The 23909-nt window shown below is 45.2% G+C and overlaps 1 protein-coding gene across 1 annotated transcript in view; it reads left to right on the top strand.

The window, feature by feature from the left end:
• Positions 1–22732, top strand: part of LOC147728512 (uncharacterized) — a 270670-nt gene extending 247938 nt beyond the window's left edge. The window contains exon 4 of the mRNA XM_086963298.1: positions 21225–22732. Within this exon, the coding sequence (XP_086819424.1) occupies positions 21225–22732 (1508 nt within the window). The remainder of the gene's footprint in view (positions 1–21224) is intronic.
• The last annotated feature ends 1177 nt before the right edge of the window (positions 22733–23909 follow it).

Genomic DNA, 23909 nt, shown 5'->3' with positions numbered 1-23909 from the left:
CCTTAGAAATGTACTGACATTTTGTGAATTTCTAAGTTTTTAAATCCAATGTAATCCAATTTGACTAACTATAACGTCCTTGTAACCTTTTCAGTGAAAAAAAAAAAATATATATATATATACCGACCCAGCACAAAGATACGTGTTTCAGCTGATGCAGTAGCCTTCCTCAGTCTAATGTGCGCCATTGTGGTATCAGCCTATATACATTCTTGAAGTCATAACCATAGAAGAGTTTATGATGGCTAAAATTGCACAATCTTTAAAATTAGTGAATAAATACTAAACATTTCATATATATTATGTACATGTTGGCTGTTGTTTTCCAGCAACTATATATTGCATAGTGCATCAACATTTTGTGAATAAAGTGCATAGTGCAATGACCGAAAATTGTACATTTGGTTGTATTTAAACAATGTAAATAGAAAAAGTAAGTGCCTACATGATAATTAGAGCCTAAAAATCACAATTGGCCATTATAAAAAAACATTGCGTTGATCACATGGTCGAAATTGTATAAACATTTCACTTCTCAAAAGTGAGAGATTTAAAGGAGACATGCTCCAATACATTGCCCTTCTTATGTGCTTAAACCCACCGAGGGGAAATGCTCGTGGAGTCATGTTTGGCTCATTGTGCAAAACAAAATATATGTATATATATTATGCTGGTATACAGTGTTAGGATTGTAACTGGGTTTACACAGGATTGCAACTGGGTTTACACAGCATTTTAAACAGCAATACTGATTTATCAGCACGCCACAGGAATACCATGACATATGAATATTGGAGTGCATGTAATATTACAAAACCCCAAGATGCGCCGTTCGGGCCTCACTAAACATACCAACATATGGGGTCATTTCGTGGATTGGGACCGCCCGTGTTAGAACTGGGGTCACCAATTCCGCGAGCAGGAAGGCACCCGAAAGCTAGGTGTAAAGCAGAAGTGCAGCACACACTGACACTGAGACAGGGATGCACACGCAATAAAGTGACACCACACCGGCTAGTTGTTTGAAACAGGACTCTTAAATCTAGACTCCTTCAAGGCAGGTAAGTAACTCACTGGCAGTTACTAGGCATTACTTTGAATCTTGAACAGTTCTCAAACATCAGGCACATAGCTCTGTAAATACCTCACTATATGTATTGGCAAGCTAGGCAATAACATTCCTCATGTACAGATTCATTATGAACAACATTACTATGACCAGCTTCACTGTAAAACATTTCTTAGGCATGTGGATCATTGAAATGAATAAACCTCTGTGTAAATGGCATATCAGTAACCAGGTTTCCTGCTCCAGGTTGGGCTGCAGAGAACACTCCCCTAGCCAGGGGTTAACTTTAGCACAAAAAACAGTTAACAATTAAGGCTAATGCCCAGTTCAGGGGGGCCTCAGTCCCATTTACCCCTATTCCAGGATCTTGCTGTATGAATTAGGGCCACCACAGGGTTAGTTAGGGCCTGCGGGGCTAACTGCAGGCTCCTGAAGGGGAGGGGCGGTCGCGGGCTGCCTCTCTAGTTCCTGAGGCTCCTCACCAGCCCCTGTGGTCTCAGCATTCTCTTGCGCTCCCCCCGGGGGGTGTTAACTCTAGTTCCAGCCTCCGATGTAATGTGAGAGCCCGCGCAGGCTAAGCGGGCTCCCCGCAGCTCCTTGGCGGTCCCCTTGGGTTTCAGGCAGGTCTGGGGCCGATCGAGGGCTCTCCCTCTACTGGGAGCTCCCTTGCCGAGCTTCCTGTGTGGGCCAGGGCCTCCCAATTCTTCACCCGGCCCAGAACCAATCAGGAGGCAGCAGGGGCCAAGGCGCACCTGCTGCCGCCAATCGCAGCGCGGCCTGTGGGAGCGCGGCAGCCTCCTCCAATGGCTGTGTGGCGGCTGGGGGGGGCTTGGCTAATGACGCACCCGGTGCCTCGGTCATGTGACGGATGTTATACTGGCTTCCTAGGCCCAGCGCAGGCCTCTCCAATACTGCAGCGGGCCTCTCCAGGCTCCGGGGGCCGCAGCGGGGGACACAGGCAGCAGCGGGCACCTCCCTGATTAGGCACCGGGCCGCAGCCGTGACACGGCACGCACAGCGCTTTCTGATTAGGCACTAGGGCTGCGGGGCTGAGGTGAGCCAGTAGCGCCTCACGGGCCTTAGTACCGGGCAGCGGTGGTGAAAAGTCACATCGCTTTCAGCACAGCGCAGGGAAGAGCACAGCGCCTTGAAAGGGCACAGCGCTGGAAAGGGCAACAGCGCTTTTAACAGCACAGCGTTTTCACGGGCAGGATAGCACTTAGGAGTTCACAGCGCTCTGGGAGACAGCAATTCTGGCATGAAACAGTTCGGGGCAGTCCAGGGCAGGGCAGCGCAGGGCAGGTCAGCGCAGGGGCACAGTCCCGGTGAAAAGCGCTGTTTACCTGGTTGATCCCCCAGCAGTCCTCACAGCAGGTAGGTGTTTCCTTGCGGCGCTTGATGGTCCCATCGCCTTCTTATGTAGTTTATTGGGGGGAGAAAAATGGGGGTTGAGTTGGTGGCTCAGAGGGAGGATGGTGTCCCTTGGCTCACTGGAGGTGGTTCCCTGGGTTCCCCAATGCTGGGCCAGATCAGTGGGCTGGCAGAGTCCCTCACCTAACTTAGAAAAGCAGTGCCTAGGCCCAGTCACTTCCAGTGGTGTAGGTTCCTCCCCTAGGCCCAACCGCCTAAACTCCTGCAGAGGTTCCCCCAGTACAAGTGGTTACCCAACTGACAGGCAGGCAGGTTTCCCTCCTTTCCCCTTATACTCCTAGGTCAGGTGACCACTCTCTAAAGGTGGCAAGATGGGCCATGTGCTCCCTCCCCTTTTTTGTGAATTTTGGCCACAGGAGTGGGCTCCCCAGAACCTATAATGGCTCAGAGAAGATAGCTGCCGGCCCCTCCTCTCCTGACCCTTTTATCATGATTTCATAATTTTTTGCTCTAGAGGTAGGCTCCCTGGGGTCTATAATTAATTAATGCAGCCCAGCTGCCATTTTTCTACCTCGTAGGAGTACTGTGGGATTGTGGCTATTGGAACGCTTAGGGTCGTGGGGCACGGGGTCTTCATGGCATAATGTAGCTTAGGAAGTGGCACCTCTACTCTTTAAAAGAGATATGGCCCTGGGGGATAGAATCCCTAGGGCCTTTTAAAGGCTCAGGGAGTGGGGCCATGTGCCCCCACCATAACAAAACATGGCCCTCAAGGATGGGGTCCCTAGAGCCTTTTAAGGGCTCAGGGAGGAGGGGCTGCACCACCCTCTGCCCCTTAAAAAATATGGCCCTGGGGATGGGGACCCCAGGGCCTAATGAGCCTCAGGGAGGGGGGCCGCGTGGCTCCTCTCTCCCTTCAGAAACATGGGGCCATGTGGTTAACCCACCATGTTGCCCCACCAAAGGGCGTGCGCTGCAGGAGGTTAATTATACATATGGTAATAAAATATTACTTTATGTTAAAATAACCCTAGAAATTCACTGAAAAAACAGAGGTTAAATTAACGTTATAGTTAGGTGTGAATTAATATCAGTTTTTTGGGGAGTTTTTTAATCTTGAAAATTGACTCAAAAACCAAAGGTTAAAGTAATGTTTTAATTAGGTGACTATGTCAGTGACAACATTAATGTTTTGAACAAAAAGAAAATACAGAAATTCACCAGTTGTAGTTATCAGAGCTAGCTATAACTTGCCCCCCGCCATGCACTGCTTATGACCTCACATCTTAAATTACTGATGACTTGTTCTATGACATAATTTACAACATCACTGATGACATCTCAAATTACATAACTGATGACGTCAGTGATGACATCACTGATGGCACCATCCAAGTTTATTTTGTACACATTGTTCTATACACGAGTAGAGCGTGAGAGCTATAAAAGTAAGTGCAAAATAGCTCAGAATAATATTACATACCATCCCCATAGGTAAAGCAAGTTTGTGTTATATGTAACATTGACCCTATACCTTACACTTCATGGGTAGCTGAGTTCATGTTGACTATGAACCACAGAAGAAAAGGTAATTTATCCAGCGCATGGTGTTCAATCTATATACAACCGCTCCAGACACTGAAGCCCTGTTACATAACAAATGCCCTACTATGGACAGTCTTTACCTGTATCAAACCCCTGACAGCCATAAACCTATATGGAGAAATGTAGAGGATACAAGTAGAAAAGTGGTTACAGTTGAAACTGTTTACTTTATGGCAAGAGTTTACTCTGTACCAAACTGATAGTGAAATTCTCATGAAAAAACACCACAGAGTATTAAAAATTATCTACAAAGAAAAGTGTACATTCTATGCAAAACCTGTCCAAAAAGCGACTATTCACTTAAAATAACTAGGGTCTGAAGGTGCTATTGATAATACTACCTTACCTGGATCCTTCATACTGTGGTGAAAACTTCACAGATAGCCCATCTTCTGATGGGCTATCACAGTTATACATCAACACTCACTAAAATGCTGTTGCTTGCCGGAAGCGGAGCAGAATTGCATTCACCAGCAGCTCCCTGTGTGCTAAAGCAGTGCTGGCTCCCTCAGGAGTTGGGGAGGAGGCAGGAACTGTGTGGGCCTTCAGGCACACCCTGGAGTCCCATTGAAGAGTTTGTGCTCAGGGTGCATCCACTTTAAGATGGCCAGGCCCCAGGAGATGGGGTCCCTGGGGCCACATTCGACCCGGGGAGGAGGGCCGCGCAGCCCCCCATTCGGCATCTCTAACTGGCTGGGCCCCACGGCAAAACATGTCCTAAAGAGGGAGATCACACAGCTCCCCTCCCCTAGTTCTATTTTTAAATTTTAAGAAGGGCCGGGCCCCAGAGGATGGGTTCCCATGGCCAAATCGACCCATAAACGAGTTCAGTGCTGCCCTCCTCCCCTGTTATAATGATGTTATAAGGATGCCAGACCCTGGTCCCGAAATTGGCCCAGGGAAGGGGGACCATCTGGCCCCCTACCCTAATAAGCTTGCATGTGGAGTGGTGTTGCTCACTGGTTAGAGGCGGCAGACCCGGGAGCAGAGGACGGCCCGGGACCAGGGTTCAATTCCCGATGCGGCAGGGTCTTGGACCAGGGTAAGCGGACTTGATAGTTCTCACCTTGGTGCCTACTCTAACCAGAGATCACACTCGGCAACTCTGGGCATTAGCTTGCCTCATCTCCACAACGGCCCCCCACATACGCCGGGGATGCCAGGTTTCACCTTGGAGATACCCAGTAGGGACCATCTCACAGGGAAAGCCAGGACGGGTTCCCCAGCGGTCTATTGCGCAGAGATACTCCTTCGGAAGTCGATTCTAGCACGTTAGAAACCAGCAAATTAAATTGGCAAGTCGCTGAAGGCCTGCCCCTCACCACCAGTCTGTAAACGCACCTCCTGGTGTGCTACTAATTTGGGGAAGTCCTCTTGACTCCTGAGGGATCCTCTTACCTCCAGTAAGTCCCAGACAACTGGATTGCTGAGAAGTAATCGGAGGCCCGTCCCCTTTCTCCACCACACTGCAAATGTGCCTCCTGGTGCACTACTGGTTGGGGAATAATGACCTCTTTAAATCTGAGGGTCCTTAAGGGCCAAGAAGCCCTTCTGTTACCTCCAGTAAGTCCCAAACACTGGGATTGCTGAGAGGTCTTCAGAGGCCCCCCCCTTTCTCCACCACTCTGTAAATGCACCTTCTGGCACACTACTGTTTGAGGGATAATGTCCCCTTGAATAATGAGGTTCATTGGAGGTCATGAACCCCCTCCTGCTACTTCTAGCAAGTCCCACACACCGGGATTGTTGTGAGCTAGTCAGAGACTCCATCCCCTTTCACCACCACTCTGCAAAGCCACTCACATGATATATGTTAGTAATATCACACAATAGTAGTGCACATAGTGTACTAATTTAACTTTTGTAGGAGTTTAGTATACATGTTTAACATCATAAACTCTTAGAAAATACTCACTCACTAGATGATGTCATCACCAATTACAGGGCACCACAAATGTGGTACCTGCGTGGTGTGTCCAAATACCATCGAAGGAGACGAGTTCCAACATGGTGAGACCAGATGGAAACACACCGAATTTTCTAACTGTAAGACCAAGAATGTAGTTCATCTGGTCCAATGCCCCTGCGATAAAATCTATATTGGTAAAACAAGACAACAAGTCAATACCCGCATTTGCCAACATAGGTCACAGATAAAAAATAAAATCTTGAATGCCCCAATGGTTGAACACTTCTTAACGGCCAAACATGATGAAAATGATCTGAAGTGGACGGTGTTACATACCCTTCGATCTTTACATCGCAATGCAGACGTGGACAGAATGCTTCTGAAAAAGGAGGCATACCTTATTCTCAAGTTCAATAGTGCGCAGAAAGGTTTCAATAGTTTATCTGAGATTGCAAGATTATAATACTATATTGCTTTGGTGCCATGCAATGGCCTTGGCTGCTCTGCCTGTCTCATTCTCCTTTTGATTCTTCATTAATCTATTCCTCCAACCCCAATTTACGGGGCGCCACTAACATAACCTCCACGCAAACTGTGTTTACAATTGTTGTGATTTAATTTGCATTCATTGTACTTCAATTTCCGACTTGGGCACAGAAAGTACTACATTTCCCACAAAGCATAGCTCCCTAGTTGAGGGCTATAACCAGGTAAACACACCTAGCTTCCATCTTGGATTTATTGCAGAACGCCGTAGACAAGGACAAGGGTGGACACAGGTACGCCACACTCGTGCTCTCTTTACTTTGTTAAAATTCCGGCATCCAGAATATTTTGACTAATTCGTTCCGCTATTCCCACAGCGGATGCCTCCACAACCCTGACTACACTTGGAATCGCAATGCGAATAAAAGAATAAAAGAAAACACGAAGTTACAAATTACCGCAGTCGCCGTTTAAAGGTATGTTTTCATGCCAAATCTGCCGATAATAGGCTGATTCCATCCAAGAAATCATACTCATTTGTCCCCCTTGTCTCCTCAGTGCGTACGCCCACTCGCTTAATTGACACCTGTCGGGCACACTACGCCAAGACGGCGGCAGCCGTCAGCTTCCTTCAATGCACCAGCTGATGGTATGTCGTTCTCTATTTATTCCAACTCCGTTTGTATGGGTAAATGAAGGCAGCTTTTCAACGCTCGATTTATTTTTATTTCCTCTCCTTGATCGCACAACGAGATGCTCAACTCTGCACAGCTAGATTCTGCGTGCTCTTTCCCATGAATTTGTTTCTTCCGTAACTTGGTAGGTTCATTCCTTTTTCTGAGTGCCACATAATAGGGAGGCGAGTTCATAGTTGTAAAGACTAAAATTCCCTACCCTTTCCTTCTCCCAACAGACAGATTCATTGCGCCCTGATAAGACTCCAGGAAACCATTACCTGGATTCGAAACGCGTCGGCTAGTTAGAAAGGATTAACTGCGATCCATTCCTTTATACCAGCAATTGCTGGTGGCAAAAAGACTTATAAATTGACTTTGTTCCTTTCCTACTTTTTCCTTCCTTTTTTCAATCTTTTTTTTTGCTTTATTCATTCATCATATTTGTAGAAAATGTATTGTCCTTTGTTGCACATGTATAAATTGTTCTGTTTGTTGTAGACTTACCCCTCTATTTGTTTTTGATGGTTTTTGTGCTTAGTCCGGAATACATTTGTATAGAGAAAATGATGATAATCATGGTGTAAATATGTAATGTAGAGAAGTGTTTTTGTGTGTCTTTTATTCACTGTTTTTGACAAATTTTGATTAATGAGGAAATTATTGGTATAAATAAAAGTACCTTGTTGAATACGACAGCTAGCGTTTTCGACAGTCCTTAATTGCGGATGTGAATGTAGGTGGCGAGGCAATTTTTTGGTATGTTTGTTTAAGATAAGGTCCAGCCTCCCCACCTGTCCTAAAGGGCCTGGCTCCCTCTGTGTTTCTCATTGGCCAAAGTAAAGCATTTTTTAAAAACATTCTCACTCCAGCAGGTGTGTTTGCAGAGTGGTGGAAAAAGGGGCTTGGCCTGCGTTCACCTCCCACGAATCCTACTGTATGGGGCTTAATAGAGGTAACAGGTGGGCTATTTGGCCCCTAAGGACCCTCGGCAGCGAAGGGGACTTTATCCACAAACCAAAAGTGTGCCAGGTGGCACGTTTGCAGAGTGGTGGAGAAAGGGGTCGTGGCCTGCTATGCAAACTCAGCAACCTTGCTGTATGGTACTTTCTGGACGTAATTGTAGAAGTAGTTGGCTCCCAAGCATGTCCTTGGGGGCCAACTATGCCTCCTGTTACCTCCAGTAAGTCCCACACAGCAGGATTGTTGAGTAGTTGTCAGAGGCCACATCCCCCTTTCTCCACCACTCTGTAAACGTGCCTTCTGGTGCACTACAAGTCGGGGATAAAGTTCCCTTGGCTCCAGGGGGACCTTGGGGGCCAAGAAGCCCTCCTGGTACCTCCTGTAAGTCCCACTCAGTGGAATTTCCCGAGAGCTGGTTTGAGGCCCAGCCCCCTTTCTCCACCACTCTGCAAACATGACTGCTAGAAATTCACAAAAAAACAAAGGTTACAATGATGTTAAAGCTAGGATTTAGCATTGAAAAAACTTTAGAAATATACTGACATTTTGTGAATTTCTAAGTTTTTTAAATCCAATGTAATCCAATTTGACTAACTATAACGTCCTTGTAACCTTTTCAGTGAAAAAAAAATATATATATATATATACCGACCCAGCAGAAAGATACGTGTTTCAGCTGATGCAGTAGCCTTCCTCAGTCTAATGTGCGCCATTGTGGTATCAGCCTATATACATTCTTGAAGTCATAACCATAGAAGAGTTTATGATGGCTAAAATTGCACAATCTTTAAAATTAGTGAATAAATACTAAACATTTCATATATATTATGTACATGATGGCTGTTGTTTTCCAGCAACTATATATTGCATAGTGCATCAACATTTTGTGAATAAAGTGCATAGTGCAATGACCGAAAATTGTACGTTTGATTGTATTTAAACAATGTAAATAGAAAAAGTAAGTGCCTACATGATAATTAGAGCCTAAAAATCACAATTGGCCATTATAAAAAACCATTGCGTTGATCACATGGTCGAAATTGTATAAACATTTCACTTCTCAAAAGTGAGAGATTTAAAGGAGACATGCTCCAATACATTGCCCTTCTTATGTGCTTAAACCCACCGAGGGGAAATGCTCGTGGAGTCATGTTTGGCTCATTGTGCAAAACAAAATATATGTATATATATTATGCTGGTATACAGTGTTAGGATTGTAACTGGGTTTACACAGGATTGCAACTGGGTTTACACCGCATTTTAAACAGCAATACTGATTTATCAGCACGCCACAGGAATACCATGACATATGAATATTGGAGTGCATGTAATATTACAAAACCCCAAGATGCGCCGTTCGGGCCTCACTAAACATACCAACATATGGGGTCATTTCGTGGATTGGGACCGCCCGTGTTAGAACTGGGGTCACCAATTCCGCGAGCAGGAAGGCACCCGATAGCTAGGTGTAAAGCAGAAGTGCAGCACACACTCACACTGAGACAGGGATGCACACACAATAAAGTGACACCACACCGGTAGTTGTTTGAAACAGGACTCTTAAATCTAGACTCCTTCAAGGCAGGTAAGTAACTCACTGGCAGTTACTAGGCATTACTTTGAATCTTGAACAGTTCTCAAACATCAGGCACATAGCTCTGTAAATACCTCACTATATGTATTGGCAAGCTAGGCAATAACATTCCTCATGTACAGATTCATTATGAACAACATTTACTATGACCAGCTTCACTGTAAAACATTTCTTAGGCATGTGGATCTTTGAAATGAATAAACCTCTGTGTAAATGGCATATCAGTAACCAGGTTTCCTGCTCCAGGTTGGGCTGCAGAGAACACTCCCCTAGCCAGGGGTTAACTTTAGCACAAAAAAACAGTTAACAAATAAGGCTAATGCCCAGTTCAGGGGGCCCTCAGTCCCTTTTACCCTTATTCCAGGATCTTGCTGTATGAATAAGGGCCACCACAGGGTTAATTAGGGCCTGCGGGGCCAACTGCAGGCTCCTGAAGGGGAGGGGCGGTCGCGGGCTGCCTCTCTAGTTCCTGAGGCTCCTCACCAGCCCCTGTGGTCTCAGCAGTCTCTTGCGCTCCCCCCGGGGAGGTGTTAACTCTAGTTCCAGCCTCCGATGTAATGTGAGAGCCCGCGCAGGCTAAGCGGGCTCCCCGCAGCTCCTTGGCGGTCCCCTTGGGCTTCAGGCAGGTCTGGGGCCGATCGAGGGCTCTCCCTCTACTGGGAGCTCCCTTGCCGAGCTTCCTGTCTGGGCCCGGGCCTCCCAATTCTTCACCCGGCCCAGAACCAATCAGGAGGCAGCAGGGGCCAAGGCGCACCTGCTGCCGCCAATCGCAGCGCGGCCTGCGGGAGCGCGGCAGCCTCCTCCAATGGCTGTGTGGCGGCTGGCGGGGGCTTGGCCAATGACGCACCCGGTGCCTCGGTCATGTGACGGATGTTATACTGGCTTCCTAGGCCCAGCGCAGGCCTCTCCAATACCGCAGCGGGCCTCTCCAGGCTCCGGGGGCCACAGCGGGGGACACAGGCAGCAGCGGGCACCTCCCTGATTAGGCACCGGGCCGCAGCCGAGACACGGCACGCACAGCGCTTCCTGATTAGGCACTAGGGCTGCTGGGGCTGAGGTGAGCCAGTAGCGCCTCACGGGCCTTAGTACCGGGCGGCGGTGGTGAAAAGTCACATCGCTTTCAGAACAGCGCAGGGAAGAGCACAGCGCCTTGAAAGGGCACAGCGCTGGAAAGGGCAACAGCGCTTTTAACAGCACAGCGTTTTCACGGGCAGGATAGCACTTAGAAGTTCACAGCGCTCTGGGAGACAGCAATTCTGGCATGAAACAGTTCGGGGCAGTCCAGGGCAGGGCAGCGCAGGGCAGGTCAGCGCAGGGGCACAGTCCCGGTAAAAAAGCGCTGATTACCTGGTTGATCCCCCAGCAGTCCTCACAGCAGGTAGGTGTTTCCTTGCGGCGCTTGATGGTCCCATCGCCTTCTTATGTAGTTTATTGGGGGGAGAAAAATGGGGGTTGAGTTGGTGGCTCAGAGGGAGGATGGTGTCCCTTGGCTCACTGGAGGTGGTTCCCTGGGTTCCCCAACGCTGGGCCAGATCAGTGGGCTGGCAGAATCCCTCACCTAATTTAGAAAAGCAGTGCCTAGGCCCAGTCACTTCCAGTGGTGTAGGTTCCTCCCCTAGGCCCAACCGTCTAAACTCCTGCAGAGGTTCCCCCAGTACCAGTGGTTCCCCAACTGACAGGCAGGCAGGTTTCCCTCCTTTCCCCTTATACTCCTAGGTCAGGTGACCACTCTCTAAAGGTGGCAAGATGGGTCATGTGCTCCCTCCCCTTTTTTGTGAATTTTGGCCACAGGAGTGGGCTCCCCAGAACCTATAATGGCTCAGAGAAGATAGCTGCCGGCCCCTCCTCTCCTGACCCTTTTGTCATGATTTCATAATTTTTTGCTCTAGAGGTAGGCTCCCTGGGGTCTATAATTAATTAATGCAGCCCAGCTGCCATTTTTCTACCTCGTAGGAGTCCTGTGGGATTGTGGCTATTGGAAACACTTAGGGTCGTGGGGCACGGGGTCTTCATGGCATAATGTAGCTTAGGAAGTGGCACCACGTGGCCCCTCTACTCTTTAAAAGAGATATGGCCCTGGGGGATAGAATCCCTAGGGCCTTTTAAAGGCTCAGGGAGTGGGGCCATGTGCCCCCACAATAACAAAACATGGCCCTGGAGGATGGGGTCCCCAGAGCCTTTTAAGGGCTCAGGGAGGAGAGGCTGCACCACCCTCTGCCCCTTAAAAAATATGGCCCTGGGATGGGGACCCCAGGGCCTAATGAGCCTCAGGGAGGGGGGCCACGTGGCTCCTCTCTCCCTTCAGAAACATGGGGCCATGTGGTTAACCCACCATGGTGCCCCACCAAAGGGCGTGCGCTGCAGGAGGTTAATTATACATATGGTAATAAAATATTACTTTATGTTAAAATAACCCTAGAAATTCACTGAAAAAACAGAGGTTAAATTAACGATATAGTTAGGTGTGAATTAATATCAGTTTTTTGGGGGTTTTTTTAATCTTGAAAATTGACTCAAAAACCAAAGGTTAAAGTAATGTTTTAATTAGATGACTATGTCAGTGACAACATTAATGTTTTGAACAAAAAGAAAATACAGAAATTCACCAGTTGTAGTTATCAGAGCTAGCTATAACTTGCCCCCCGCCATGCACTGCTTATGACCTCACATCTTAAATGACTGATGACTTGTTCTATGACATAACTTACAACATCACTGATGACATCTCAAATTACATAACTGATGACGTCAGTGATGACATCACTGAAGGCACCATCCAAGTTTATTTTGTACACATTGTTCTATACACGAGTAGAGCGTGAGAGCTATAAAAGTAAGTGCAAAATAGCTCAGAATAATATTACATACCATCCCCATAGGTAAAGCAAGTTTGTGTTATATGTAACATTGACCCTATACCTTACACTTCATGGGTAGCTGAGTTCATGTTGACTATGAACCACAGAAGAAAAGGTAATTTATCCTGCGCATGGTGTTCAATCTATATTCAACCGCTCCAGATACTGAAGCCCTGTTACATAACAAATGCCCTACTATGGACAGTCTTTACCTGTATCAAACCCCTGACAGCCATAAACCTATATGGAGAAATGTAGAGGATACAAGTAGAAAAGTGGTTACAGTTGAAACTGTTTACTTTATGGCAAGAGTTTACTCTGTACCAAACTGTATGCAGATAGTCAAATTCTAATGAAAAAACACCACAGAGTATTAAAAATTATCTACAAAGAACAGTGTACATTCTATGCAAAACCTGTCCAAAAAGCGACTATTCACTTAAAATAACTAGGGTCTGAAGGTGCTATTGATAATACTACCTTACCTGGATCCTTCATACTGTGGTGAAACCTTCACAGATAGCCCATCTTCTGATGGGCTATCACAGTTATACATCTACACTCACTAAGGGCCCTCACACGCACTGCACCCAACTGCAAAAGGAAAGAAGATCTCCGCCAAGAAGGCCTTATCTGGGTGCCGATCTGGTATTGCAGCGCCGACCCGTTAAGGAGCAGACCCAATGATGAAGCAAGACACCTAGCTGTTTGAGTGTGTGAGGGTCTTTTTCCGAAAGAAGGAAATCCTTCTCCTGCCCTGAGTGAGTGGCCCTGTACCCTCTACACATACCTTCACCTGCAATAGACAGTAGGAATGGCATACCACTTTGTTTTGTATTGGAACATAATGAGCATATGTCATCAACTGTCGCCTGCACACAGAGTTACTCTTCAATACAAAGGTTCATAATATATTCAATGCGCCTACACACTTATGGTGCATTAGAAGTACATGCTCTTGATGATGCCATCAATGATGTCACTTGAGATGTCATCAGTGATGTCATAGAACATCAAGAGTGATGTAATGTGTGAGGTCATAGGCAGTGCATGACGGAGGCGCACGTTATAGTTAGCTCCAGTTATAACTGGTGAATTTCTGGAGTTTTTTTGTTCAAAATATTTATTTGTCATTGACATATTCTACTACTAAAACATTACTTTAACCTTTGTTTTTTTTCAATGAATGTCTAGGGTTTTTTGTAAACTAAAACAGATCTTTTTATCTCTCCTAACCATAACATTACTTTAATCTCAGATTTTTCAGTGAATATATATATATATATATATATATATATATATATATATATATATATATATATATATATATATATATATATATACACACATATTTTACCTACTGCGGGTGTCAGTAGATAGTTATAGTTAGGACCTAGTTTCAATAGGAAGAGCATTTTTTCATTTGCCAATAACTTTGGCATCGGATTACAAACCCTTGTGATATTTCAAAACTAGTATGAAGCTCACTCCAGTTGCTGTCTTGAAAGTTTTGTGGCGATCCGTCAAGCAGGTGTTGAGAAAAAAGGGAGGGTCTCAAAATGTGTTTTCACAATGTTTATTCCCATAGAGATTTAAGACCCGATTACAGCCCAAACTACTGAACGGAATGACATCAAATTTGGCAAAAAGCTAGCTGTTGGTCCAGAAAGCGACCTTTTTGTAAATTGGCGTAACTATATTCTGTAGTTTTAGAATTATTATGGAAAATCCCAATTTGTACACATAGATGTAGGATCCAACAGTGCTCTTGCTCAAATCTGATTGGCTGGCAACGCTTCAAACCGAAAGTGTTGAGAGCCATCACAACAAAAAACGTTAAAAAAAAGAAAAGGAGGCAAGGTAGGAATACCCTGATCCCCTAGGCCTGCTGGTGTGGGGGGGGGGGCAGACTGACCGCATCAGGGAAAAATGACTTAAAAAAACAAACAATTGGAGTGGAAGTTGCACTGGAGCTGCGACTTACACTGAAAAATTAAAAATAGAGAAACGTTGGCTCCCGTGCTTCTCTATTTTTGAGCCCCGTGTGGGGCCAGGTTCGGGGCATGTGAACATCATTATTTAGTGGGGGTTCTCGCCAAACCCCAGATGCCCTGGCATCCACCAATTCTTCTGGCTTATGGATACAAATGGGGGTCTCATGGACACCCTGTGCCCTGGTGACCGCCACCTCTCCACGGCTTGTGAACAAATTAATACGGGTGAGACCTATATGGCCTCCTCTGCTACCCCCTGGAGAACGCCACCCCCCTGGGGCTTATCTAAATGCAATTGGGGGGGGCCACACATACCCCCTCATCCCCCAAGACCAACACCTCCCTGGGGCAGTTTATTTTGTCATGTGGGGCCCCAGGGACCCTCCGGGGAAAATCACCTCCATGGGGCTAAAATAATGTTTTCCAGCCCCGGAGACCTTTCTACAAGAAGAAAGGAGAGGGGGGTCATGCGGCCCCCATCCTGGAACCAATAATGGCCCTGGGGACTGCCATCCCACAGGGCCGGTCCTGCTATGTCTCAGTGTGCTCACCCCTAGGACATAGGTGTTTGCTGTGGCTTCGCAGCCACAGCAAACGCTTCATGTCCAGCAAGCAAGAGCATTAAAAATGCTGTTGCTTGCCGGAAGCGGAGCAGAATTGCATTCACCAGCAGCTCCCTGTGTGCTAAAGCAGTGCTGGCTCCCTCAGGAGTTAGGGAGGAGGCAGGAACTGTGTGGGCCTTCAGGCTCACAGTGGAGTCCCATTGAAGAGTTTGTGCTCAGGGTGCATCCACTTTAAGATGGCCAGGCCCCAGGAGATGGGGTCCCTGGGGCCACATTCGACCCGGGGAGGAGGGCCGCGCAGCCCCCCATTCGGCATCTCTAACTGGCTGGGCCCCACGGCAAAAAATTTCCTGAAGAGGGAGATCACACAGCTCCCCTCCCCTAGTTCTATTTTTAAATTTTAAGAAAGGCCGGGCCCCAGAGGATGGGTTCTCATGGCCAAATCGACCCATAAACGAGTTCAGTGCTGCCCTCTCCCCTGTTATAAGGATGTTATAAGGATGCCAGACCCTGGTCCCGAAATTGGCCCAGGGAAGGGGGACCATGTGGCCCCCTACCCTAATAAGCTTGCATGTGGAGTGGTGTGGCTCACTGGTTAGAGGCGGCAGACCCGGGAGCAGAGGACGGCCCGGGACCAGGGTTCAATTCCCGATGCGGCAGGGTCTTGGACCAGGGTAAGCGGACTTGATATTTCTCACCTCGGTGCCTACTCTAACCAGAGATCACACTCGGCAACTCTGGGCATTAGCTTGCCTCATATCCACAACGGCTCCCCACATACGCCGGGGATGCCTGGTTTCACCTTGGAGATACCCAGTAGGGACCATCTCACAGGGAAAGCCAGGACGGGTTCCCCAGCGGTCTATTGCGCAGAGATACTCCTTCGGAAGTCGATTCTAGCACGTTAGAAACCAGCAAATTAAATTGGCAAGTGGCTGAAGGCCTGCCCCTCACCACCAGTCTGTAAACGCACCTCCTGGTGCGCTACTAATTTGGGGAAGTCCTCTTGACTCCTGAGGGATCATATTACCTCCAGTAAGTCCCAGACAACTGGATTGCTGAGAAGTAATCGGAGGCCCGTCCCCTTTCTCCACCACACTGCAAATGTGCCTCCTGGTGCACTACTGGTTGGGGAATAATGACCTCTTTAAATCTGAGGGTCCTTAAGGGCCAAGAAGCCCTCCTGTTACCTCCAGTAAGTCCCACACACTGGGATTGCTGAGAGGTCTTCAGAGCCCCTCCCCCCCTTTCTCCACCACTCTGTAAATGCACCTTCTGGCACACTACTGTTTGAGGGATAATGTCCCCTTGAATATTGAGGTTCCTTGGAGGTCATGAACCCCTCCTGTTACTTCTAGCAAGTCCCACACACCGGGATTGTTGTGAGCTAGTCAGAGACTCCATCCCCTTTCACCACCACTCTGCAAAGCCACTCACATAATATAAGTTAGTAATATCACACAGTAGTAGTGCACATAGTATACTAATTTAACTTTTGTAGGAGTTTAGTATACATGTTTAACAATCATAAACTCTTAGAAAATACTCACTCACTAGATGATGTCATCAGTGATGTCATTTGAGATGTCATCAGTGATGTCGCTGGACATGGCTTGAGTGGTGTAATATGTGAGGTCATCAGCAGGGCATTGCGGGTGGCAAATGTTATAGTTAGCTCAGGTAACTATAACTGCTGAATTGCACTGATTTTGTATGAGTGAAATATGAGCCTAACTATAACATCCCTGTAACCACTCCTTTCTGGTATCTCTCAGGCAGATAGTTATGCCCATTTTCTCCTCTTATCTTCTTTTTGGGAGGTTGTGGCAGCAACAACAGGATTAGTACATTCTACGCTCTGAAGTAAATAAATGTATAAGCCAAGGGCGATTTCCCCTTCTTGGTTTTCTGTAATACTCAATCCTTTTCTTGATCGCTGAAGCCCCCTAGATGTTCTCAAAAGTGCAAGGGGCCAAACAGCAGGGCACTGTGGGGGCTTCTGTAATGCACTTGGTGACACACACAGCATTGATAGACTGCCTGTTCAGCAGCCATACTCCGATCCATGGCTCGACCCATTCTTTAAGCGTTAGTACTGTAGGTCTGTCACATTTACTAGCATTGACCATAATAGCTACAAAAAACCTTGATTTATGAATCCTTAATCTATTTAAGTCCGTGGCCTGTCATGTCTCAAGAAGTATGATTGAAGCCCTCATTTCCATGTTTACCTTAATCACTTTATCAAATTCCCAACACATCACTTTACAACATCACGCTATTAGGGGACACTTCCAAAGCCAGTCCAAGATTGCACCTAATTCTCTATATGCCGGCAAAAACCTATCAACTTTGGCTATCCCAAACATAATGTCTGTTACTGGATGGTATACACTCTGTATAGAATGTTCAGGATGATTAGCATGAAGTTAACCTTGATCAGTACTTCTTGGGGGAAGCTAAGGCCTCCAGTGTGTCTATGTCCCATTCCTACCTATTTCTCTGTTCTATCAGGTCCTTACATGTGATGTTCATTAGAGTGAAGTACATCATCAATAATGCCCTATTGTGCATAATTATGTCTAGCATGTTTAATATGGAGAAACCTGAAAGTCTGGAATTCACGCAGGTTGTATTCTTGTCTGAGATGCAAGAAGGAAACCGTACCATTTTACCCCAAACGCCCTAGCATTCATATCCTTATGTTATTTCTGTCTTAAAAGTTAGTCAGTCTTGTCATGTCCTTTAGTCTTATGCCTAACCAAAGTAACGTCCTAGGTAGCAGCCTTTTTGCCCAGCCTATTTCTCTGTATTGAGTTTTGAATCACAGCGTCAATCACAGCATCAATTGCAAGTGGGCAGTGTCTGGTAGTAAATGTCCATTGAGAGTGCATATAGCCCTTTACTCCCATAACATGCCTGTATATTCCAAAGGCTAATTCATTCTGGGATGAAAGGCTCATCTGTTCACTGTTTTTAACTGTTTTTTTCATCATTAAGTTCCCCCCTACCCACAGCTCAAGATTTCAAGTGGCCTCTAATCACTGACTTGTATGCCTCCCAAAGCGTTAGTATGACCAATCCTCCATTCTCTATAAAGTACTGTGTGAGGGGATGGACCCAATATGGCAGTGGTGCAGGTCCCTCCTTGTCCTTCCTGTACCCCTCAGGCTCCATATTCCATTTTAATGACCTTAAGGTTAAAGGAGGTGGGTTTTAAAGCTACATGATGCTCACACCACCCACAAGTTAAGGATTACATAAAATTTTCAGCGTCCCAACCCACTTGCGGGCTATTCTGGCATAAGTGTGGTGGGACACTGAAAAGTGGGTGTAATTTCCTGAGTTAGGTGGCAGTATCCACCACCAGGCGGTCACTGGTGGAATAGAGTTTACTGTAGAATGCCTGAGAGATTCTGGCTAGCTATTGTCATCTGATGAGACTAACCACATGTGTTTGTATGATATATATTCTGTCCTTGTTCATTTTCTTTCTCAACTTCCATGCAAGCAATCTACTGACTTTATTACTTTTGTAATATTTCTGCCTGCTGGACCTCAATTTTAGAAGGAGCATTGCAAATAAGTTGTTCTGGATCTATTCCTTCTATCATCTGATGTTCCATGTTAATGTGTGCATCCTGTTGTGCCATCTCTCTTCCTCTGACACCATGCCTTTCTGTCTATCCGTTGCTGCCATTGTCCCTAGTTTCCTTTCTTCTGAGGCAATGGTTTGTTATCCCTTGGACCATTCTCAGGCATCTTCAGGAGGAAATAACACATTTTTCAGTCTGCAATGGCCTTCAGGCATGGCAGTATTGGTAATATATATTTCATTTTTTTCTAGGGCCCACCTTACATTATCACTGTGTCTTTGCCATTGTACCTCCAGAGTGAAATCTGGGAAAATCAGGACAATAGAATTTTCAAATTGTGTTAGATCATGTTTTCTGGACACCTGGAGCATCACGTCCATATTTCTGCTTTTGGTAGGGAGCCAGGTGCCCCTGTGTGCTCAATTCACTGATAAAAACTTCAAGAGACCCCTAGGTTCCATTAAGGACCTTAGTAATCCAATCCCTGTGAACAGTTCAAAATATGATACTGCACCTTTCTCCAGGGTTTCTACCAGTGCCATATTATTGCACTGAGAGCTTCTCTCTGCGTCTACAAGGCATGTTTGCACGATTTTGTTTTCTGTCTGTAGCTTCTATACTGTGGTGTGTATGAATTTATCTTCTGCAGTGGTTCCCAGCAGACTACTTTCGGTATGCTATACCGACTGGTCCGTTTTTAAGAAGTCAGCTTGTAAGAAGTTTACCTTGACATTCATCATGTAATTTTTATGTTTAAAGGCAGATTTAGTGTCTTTGATAGCCATCAGTACCTCTATTAGTGTTGGTCCTTCCTTGTTCTGTGGAATTTCCTGCACCTGGGTTAGTTCTATATCTTGGGTCATATTACCCAGGAATGCCAATTTGTTCATCAGGCTTTGGAAGGGCGGGACTTTCTTTTCACCTCATCGTTTGTCTCATGAGGCCTCTGATCAACTGTGTATTGCAGCTCTCATGTGGGTGTTGCAACGTGATGCGCTGCAATCCAAGCACAGATTGCGAAGTGGTAGCCCTCTTCTCCCAGTGGTTTATGACTCCAGTCAGGTGCAGCAGTTAGTTCATAGCCCCTAGGGATGGAAAGGGCTGCAATTGCCGACACCTGCTGGCAAGGGCTTCCTAGTCTCATGGAGTCTTAAGTAACCTAGAGAATTCAAAGGAGTCACAGCAAAAGCCTGTCAGTTGTCTTACCTCTCTCTTTTCTCAACCCCCCAAGCCTCACCTTTGATGGTTGCAAGAGTCTCTATATGCAACTCTGATAAGGTTATGCAAAGTGGAGGGGCACAAAGCATAAGCCTTCCCTCCCCCTGCCCTGTTCTTTTATCATCCACACCTTTTGACCTCCTGGGTACTTTTGAATCAGGCAGTCTCCAATGCTTAGTTGGAGAATGTAGTAACTGCATGCTGCGCATCCATTCTGGGTCACAGTTTACTTAGTGTGCAATGGGTCTAGTTCTTACCAGCCATTCACAGTATCATGAATGGTACAGTTGGGACAGCTGTTTTGCTCCCAGACGATGAGTGCAGGGCTCCCAGTCGTTCTCTGAATATTGCTGAATCTTTTTAAATTACAGTCATTTAGAGTTATAGTGAAATGAAGTCTGAGCGTAGAGGTAAATCACACTTCAGCCACCTAAGTCAACCACCAGCCAGCCGGGCCACCACAAAATGGTACGTTTTGATGTTCGCCCTAATTTTGAGGATCTTAGCTGTGGGTATGAACATCACAAGTCTACAGAAAATCAGGTCTAGACATGCAAATTTATGATTTGCGACAGCATCATGATGAGATGATCAGGCTATTTTGTTGGCAGGAGCTTGTGCTTTTCCAACAGCTTTCAAGGTATTGTCCAAACATTTAATGGCAAAGAGGACCCAAATGGATCATCCACTTGACACAGACTTGTTTTTTCATTCCTTTAGGGGAGCCTTTTGAATTACTGTTATTGTTGTTTCAAGATGAATATGTTTTGGCGGCATTGTTTTCCAAAGTCTCTTCCCTTTTATCAAGAGAAATTGAGGATATAAGAGTAAGGCACATTACTCACCTTAAATTCATATGTAGTTTTAGTCTATCAGCTCCCCTACCTTTAAAAAATCCATCTGCGCATAGTGATATACTTGTACAAACCCCATAGGAAATTCGAAGTGAAAAAGTGAAACGCCTTGGGAAAAACATGGATGGGTGTACTGTATATGGAACCACTGTCATGTTACAGATGTGGCACTGCATGTGCTTGAGAAACCCTTTGATTATTGGCATATCATGCAAACTGTGGCTGCTTTTTGGGGTGGGCATTCCAATTTTAAAGGGTTAGAGTTGATAGACTATAATTAAATAAGTCATTGTAAAGAAGAGCTAGTACCCGACTGAGTAAAACAATTTTTCAAGGGATGAAGGTGGGTGTTAATTCCCAGGAGAAATGTTTACTAGTTCACTATACAGCAGGTGTTCATCAGATATGTCTATTATATAGAAACTATGTAGCATATATTCTTCAAGTTTTGTAATGTTCCCTGTTTATAGATCAAACTACACCAGTAAGCCTTGATGACGAGAAGGAAGATCAGTTGGTAGCTATCTCTTTTCAAGCAGCTGATGATGGCTCTGTTGCTGATACGGTTGAACATGTCCAAGCTCAACAAGCGAACACGAGCAGTAGCGAGCCTGAAGATCCTGGGGATAATTCTGGATATTATATACAACAAATTGACTATTTTGATGACTGTTCATCACCCAGTTTTTGTCCGGAAACACCGTGCAAAATCCTACATGACAATATGCAGTCAGCATCACATTCCAAAAGCCTGCATGATATTATGGAAGACTCTCCTCTATCTAAAATCATATATGCTTTTATGCAACCTGCATCCCAGTCCAAAAGCTTACATGTTGATATGAAAGCAGCATCACCACCCAAAAGCCCAGACGCTGATATTCAACCTGCACCACAACCCACAAGTCTGGGAACTAATATTCAACCTGCCCCACAACCCACAAATCTGGAAACTAATATTCAACCTGCACCACAACCCACAAGTCTGGAAACTAATATTCAACCTGCACCACAAACCCAAAACCTTGAAGCTGACATTAAAATATCATATACCCAAATCTTGCAGACTCTTATGGAACCTGCACCACAATCCAAAAACCTCAACATGGATTTGAAACCAACATCTCAATCTAAAAGTATGCAAACTGATATGCAACCAACTTTACAATGGAAAAACTTTCAAACCGATATCAAACCAGCATCAAAATCGAGAAGATTGCAGACTGATATGCAACCTATACTACACTCCATAAGTCTGCAAACTGATAGGGAGCTGCGATCTAACAGGATGGTTGAGTGTAGGCCACACCCCTCACAGTCCAAAAGTCAGCAAACTGATATGTCACCGCCCTCGCAATCTAAAAGCATGCAAACTAATATTCAACCACCCTCCCAGTCCAATAGCATGCAAACTGATATGCTGCCAACATCACTCTCTAAAGGTCTGCAGACCAATATACAATTTACTTCAAAATCTAAAGGCTTGCAAACAGATATCCAACCAACAACACAGTCCGAAAATCCACAAACTGATCAGCATCCTGAGAGTGGTTCCCAGAAACAACTCGCTGAGAACTCTCAATATCAGTGTAACTTGATGACTGAACATAATACAATTATAAGAGAGCAATGCCGCCTACAATCTGAGAACAATGTGCTACAAGCAGAAATTGTTAAAGCATTACATTTCTCTGTGAGAGCCGCGACTACACTTAATACAACCATGACCAATTTAAGCATGGTTAACAGGACATTTTGCAGACAATTAATCGGGGCTCAAGAGATTTGTACCCAAAACTGGCAAGGCCTATCTTCTGTCCTTGGAGGCCAGGAGAAAAACAATTCAGTACATCCCATAGGTGAAGAAGGTCCACCCACATCTGATGATAAGTCAAGTTCTCCTCAACCAGCGAGGGTGGAAAAGTCCCAAAAAAGACCTGCCTGTCAAAAAGTAGTCCTAAATAAAAAAAAGAAATGATCGTTTTTGTTAATTTCGTCTTTAAGAAGTCTAAATTACACATGCTTAATGATATGTGAATAAAATAAATCATTCTGGTTTTGAAATAAAGCACTATTAAAATATTTTTTGTACTTGAAACTCTGTATGTATCTATTTAGTTGTGTGCTTCTCCATTTAGAGAATGGGTTCAAGGCAAAATTAATGTTCCATCAATTGTGTGTCTTTCGGTTTTGTATCATATAGCTGTATACAGAGATGCCCCTTTCCTGGGAAACATTTTAAATTCTTCATGAGATCGTTCCTTCAGATGACTGAATGACTGGCTTTCAGTGTTGACTTCGTGTGTTACTGAGTGAATATTTTATCTCAATTCATAGTTACATGTATCAATTATTTCATTTTTTCTGCCAAGAAAGGTTATAGGCGCGGCACTACATCCACAATACATTGGATTGCAACCAGAAATTTCCAGTTGTAATGGATGGATTTTTCTGTTTAGTTATTTGTCCCACGCGGTTTTATTATCCACCTATGGTGTTTACCATTTAAAGTGGACCAATCAGATATTTGTTGGACATCATGCATTCTAAGAAATATTCAGATGGTGCACACATTTACATGAACGTAAAAATAGAACAGAACATTGTCCACCTTAATGATCCTCCAGAGAAATATTGAAAAGTGGATATTGAATGCTCCTTAGACTTGAGCCTTAAAAAACAAAATTTTATAGACTTCCACACCCACCCAGCTACCTATTTAAAGCTGGCCCTCCACTCTCTTGACAAAATAAATTACCCCAGCATTATTTAAAGCCTTCCAAATACAGAAGTGCAAATAGTTTTGTGCACTTGTTGCTATAACTACATCATGCCTGTAATTATCTCTGACTGAATCGTGTTCCCTTGAAAAGAGTCTGCATAAACTCCAAAGCTGTCCTTACAGCAACCATTCTTGCACTATGAAGAATCTGGTGCCACAAAGCATGTGTATTGTGAAGTGCGTACACAAACAAAAGGTTGCTGTCCTTCGAGGTACCCCATACTCAACATTATCTACTGTGCACTGTGAGGTTCACGTGAACGTACTTCTAAATCGTCATGAAAGAGTTTGTGCACGCTAACTTGCTCACAGCCCTTTTGTCTTGTACTAGACTATTACATCTAGGGTAGAGCATATACCTGGGTTGGTCTTG

Source organism: Lissotriton vulgaris, chromosome 3_1, assembly GCF_964263255.1.
Source record: "Lissotriton vulgaris chromosome 3_1, aLisVul1.2, whole genome shotgun sequence".
NCBI classification, from domain to species: Eukaryota; Metazoa; Chordata; class Amphibia; order Caudata; family Salamandridae; genus Lissotriton; species Lissotriton vulgaris.
Note: the sequence above shows the minus strand (reverse complement) of the source record. Positions and strands in the feature narration are given on the sequence as shown.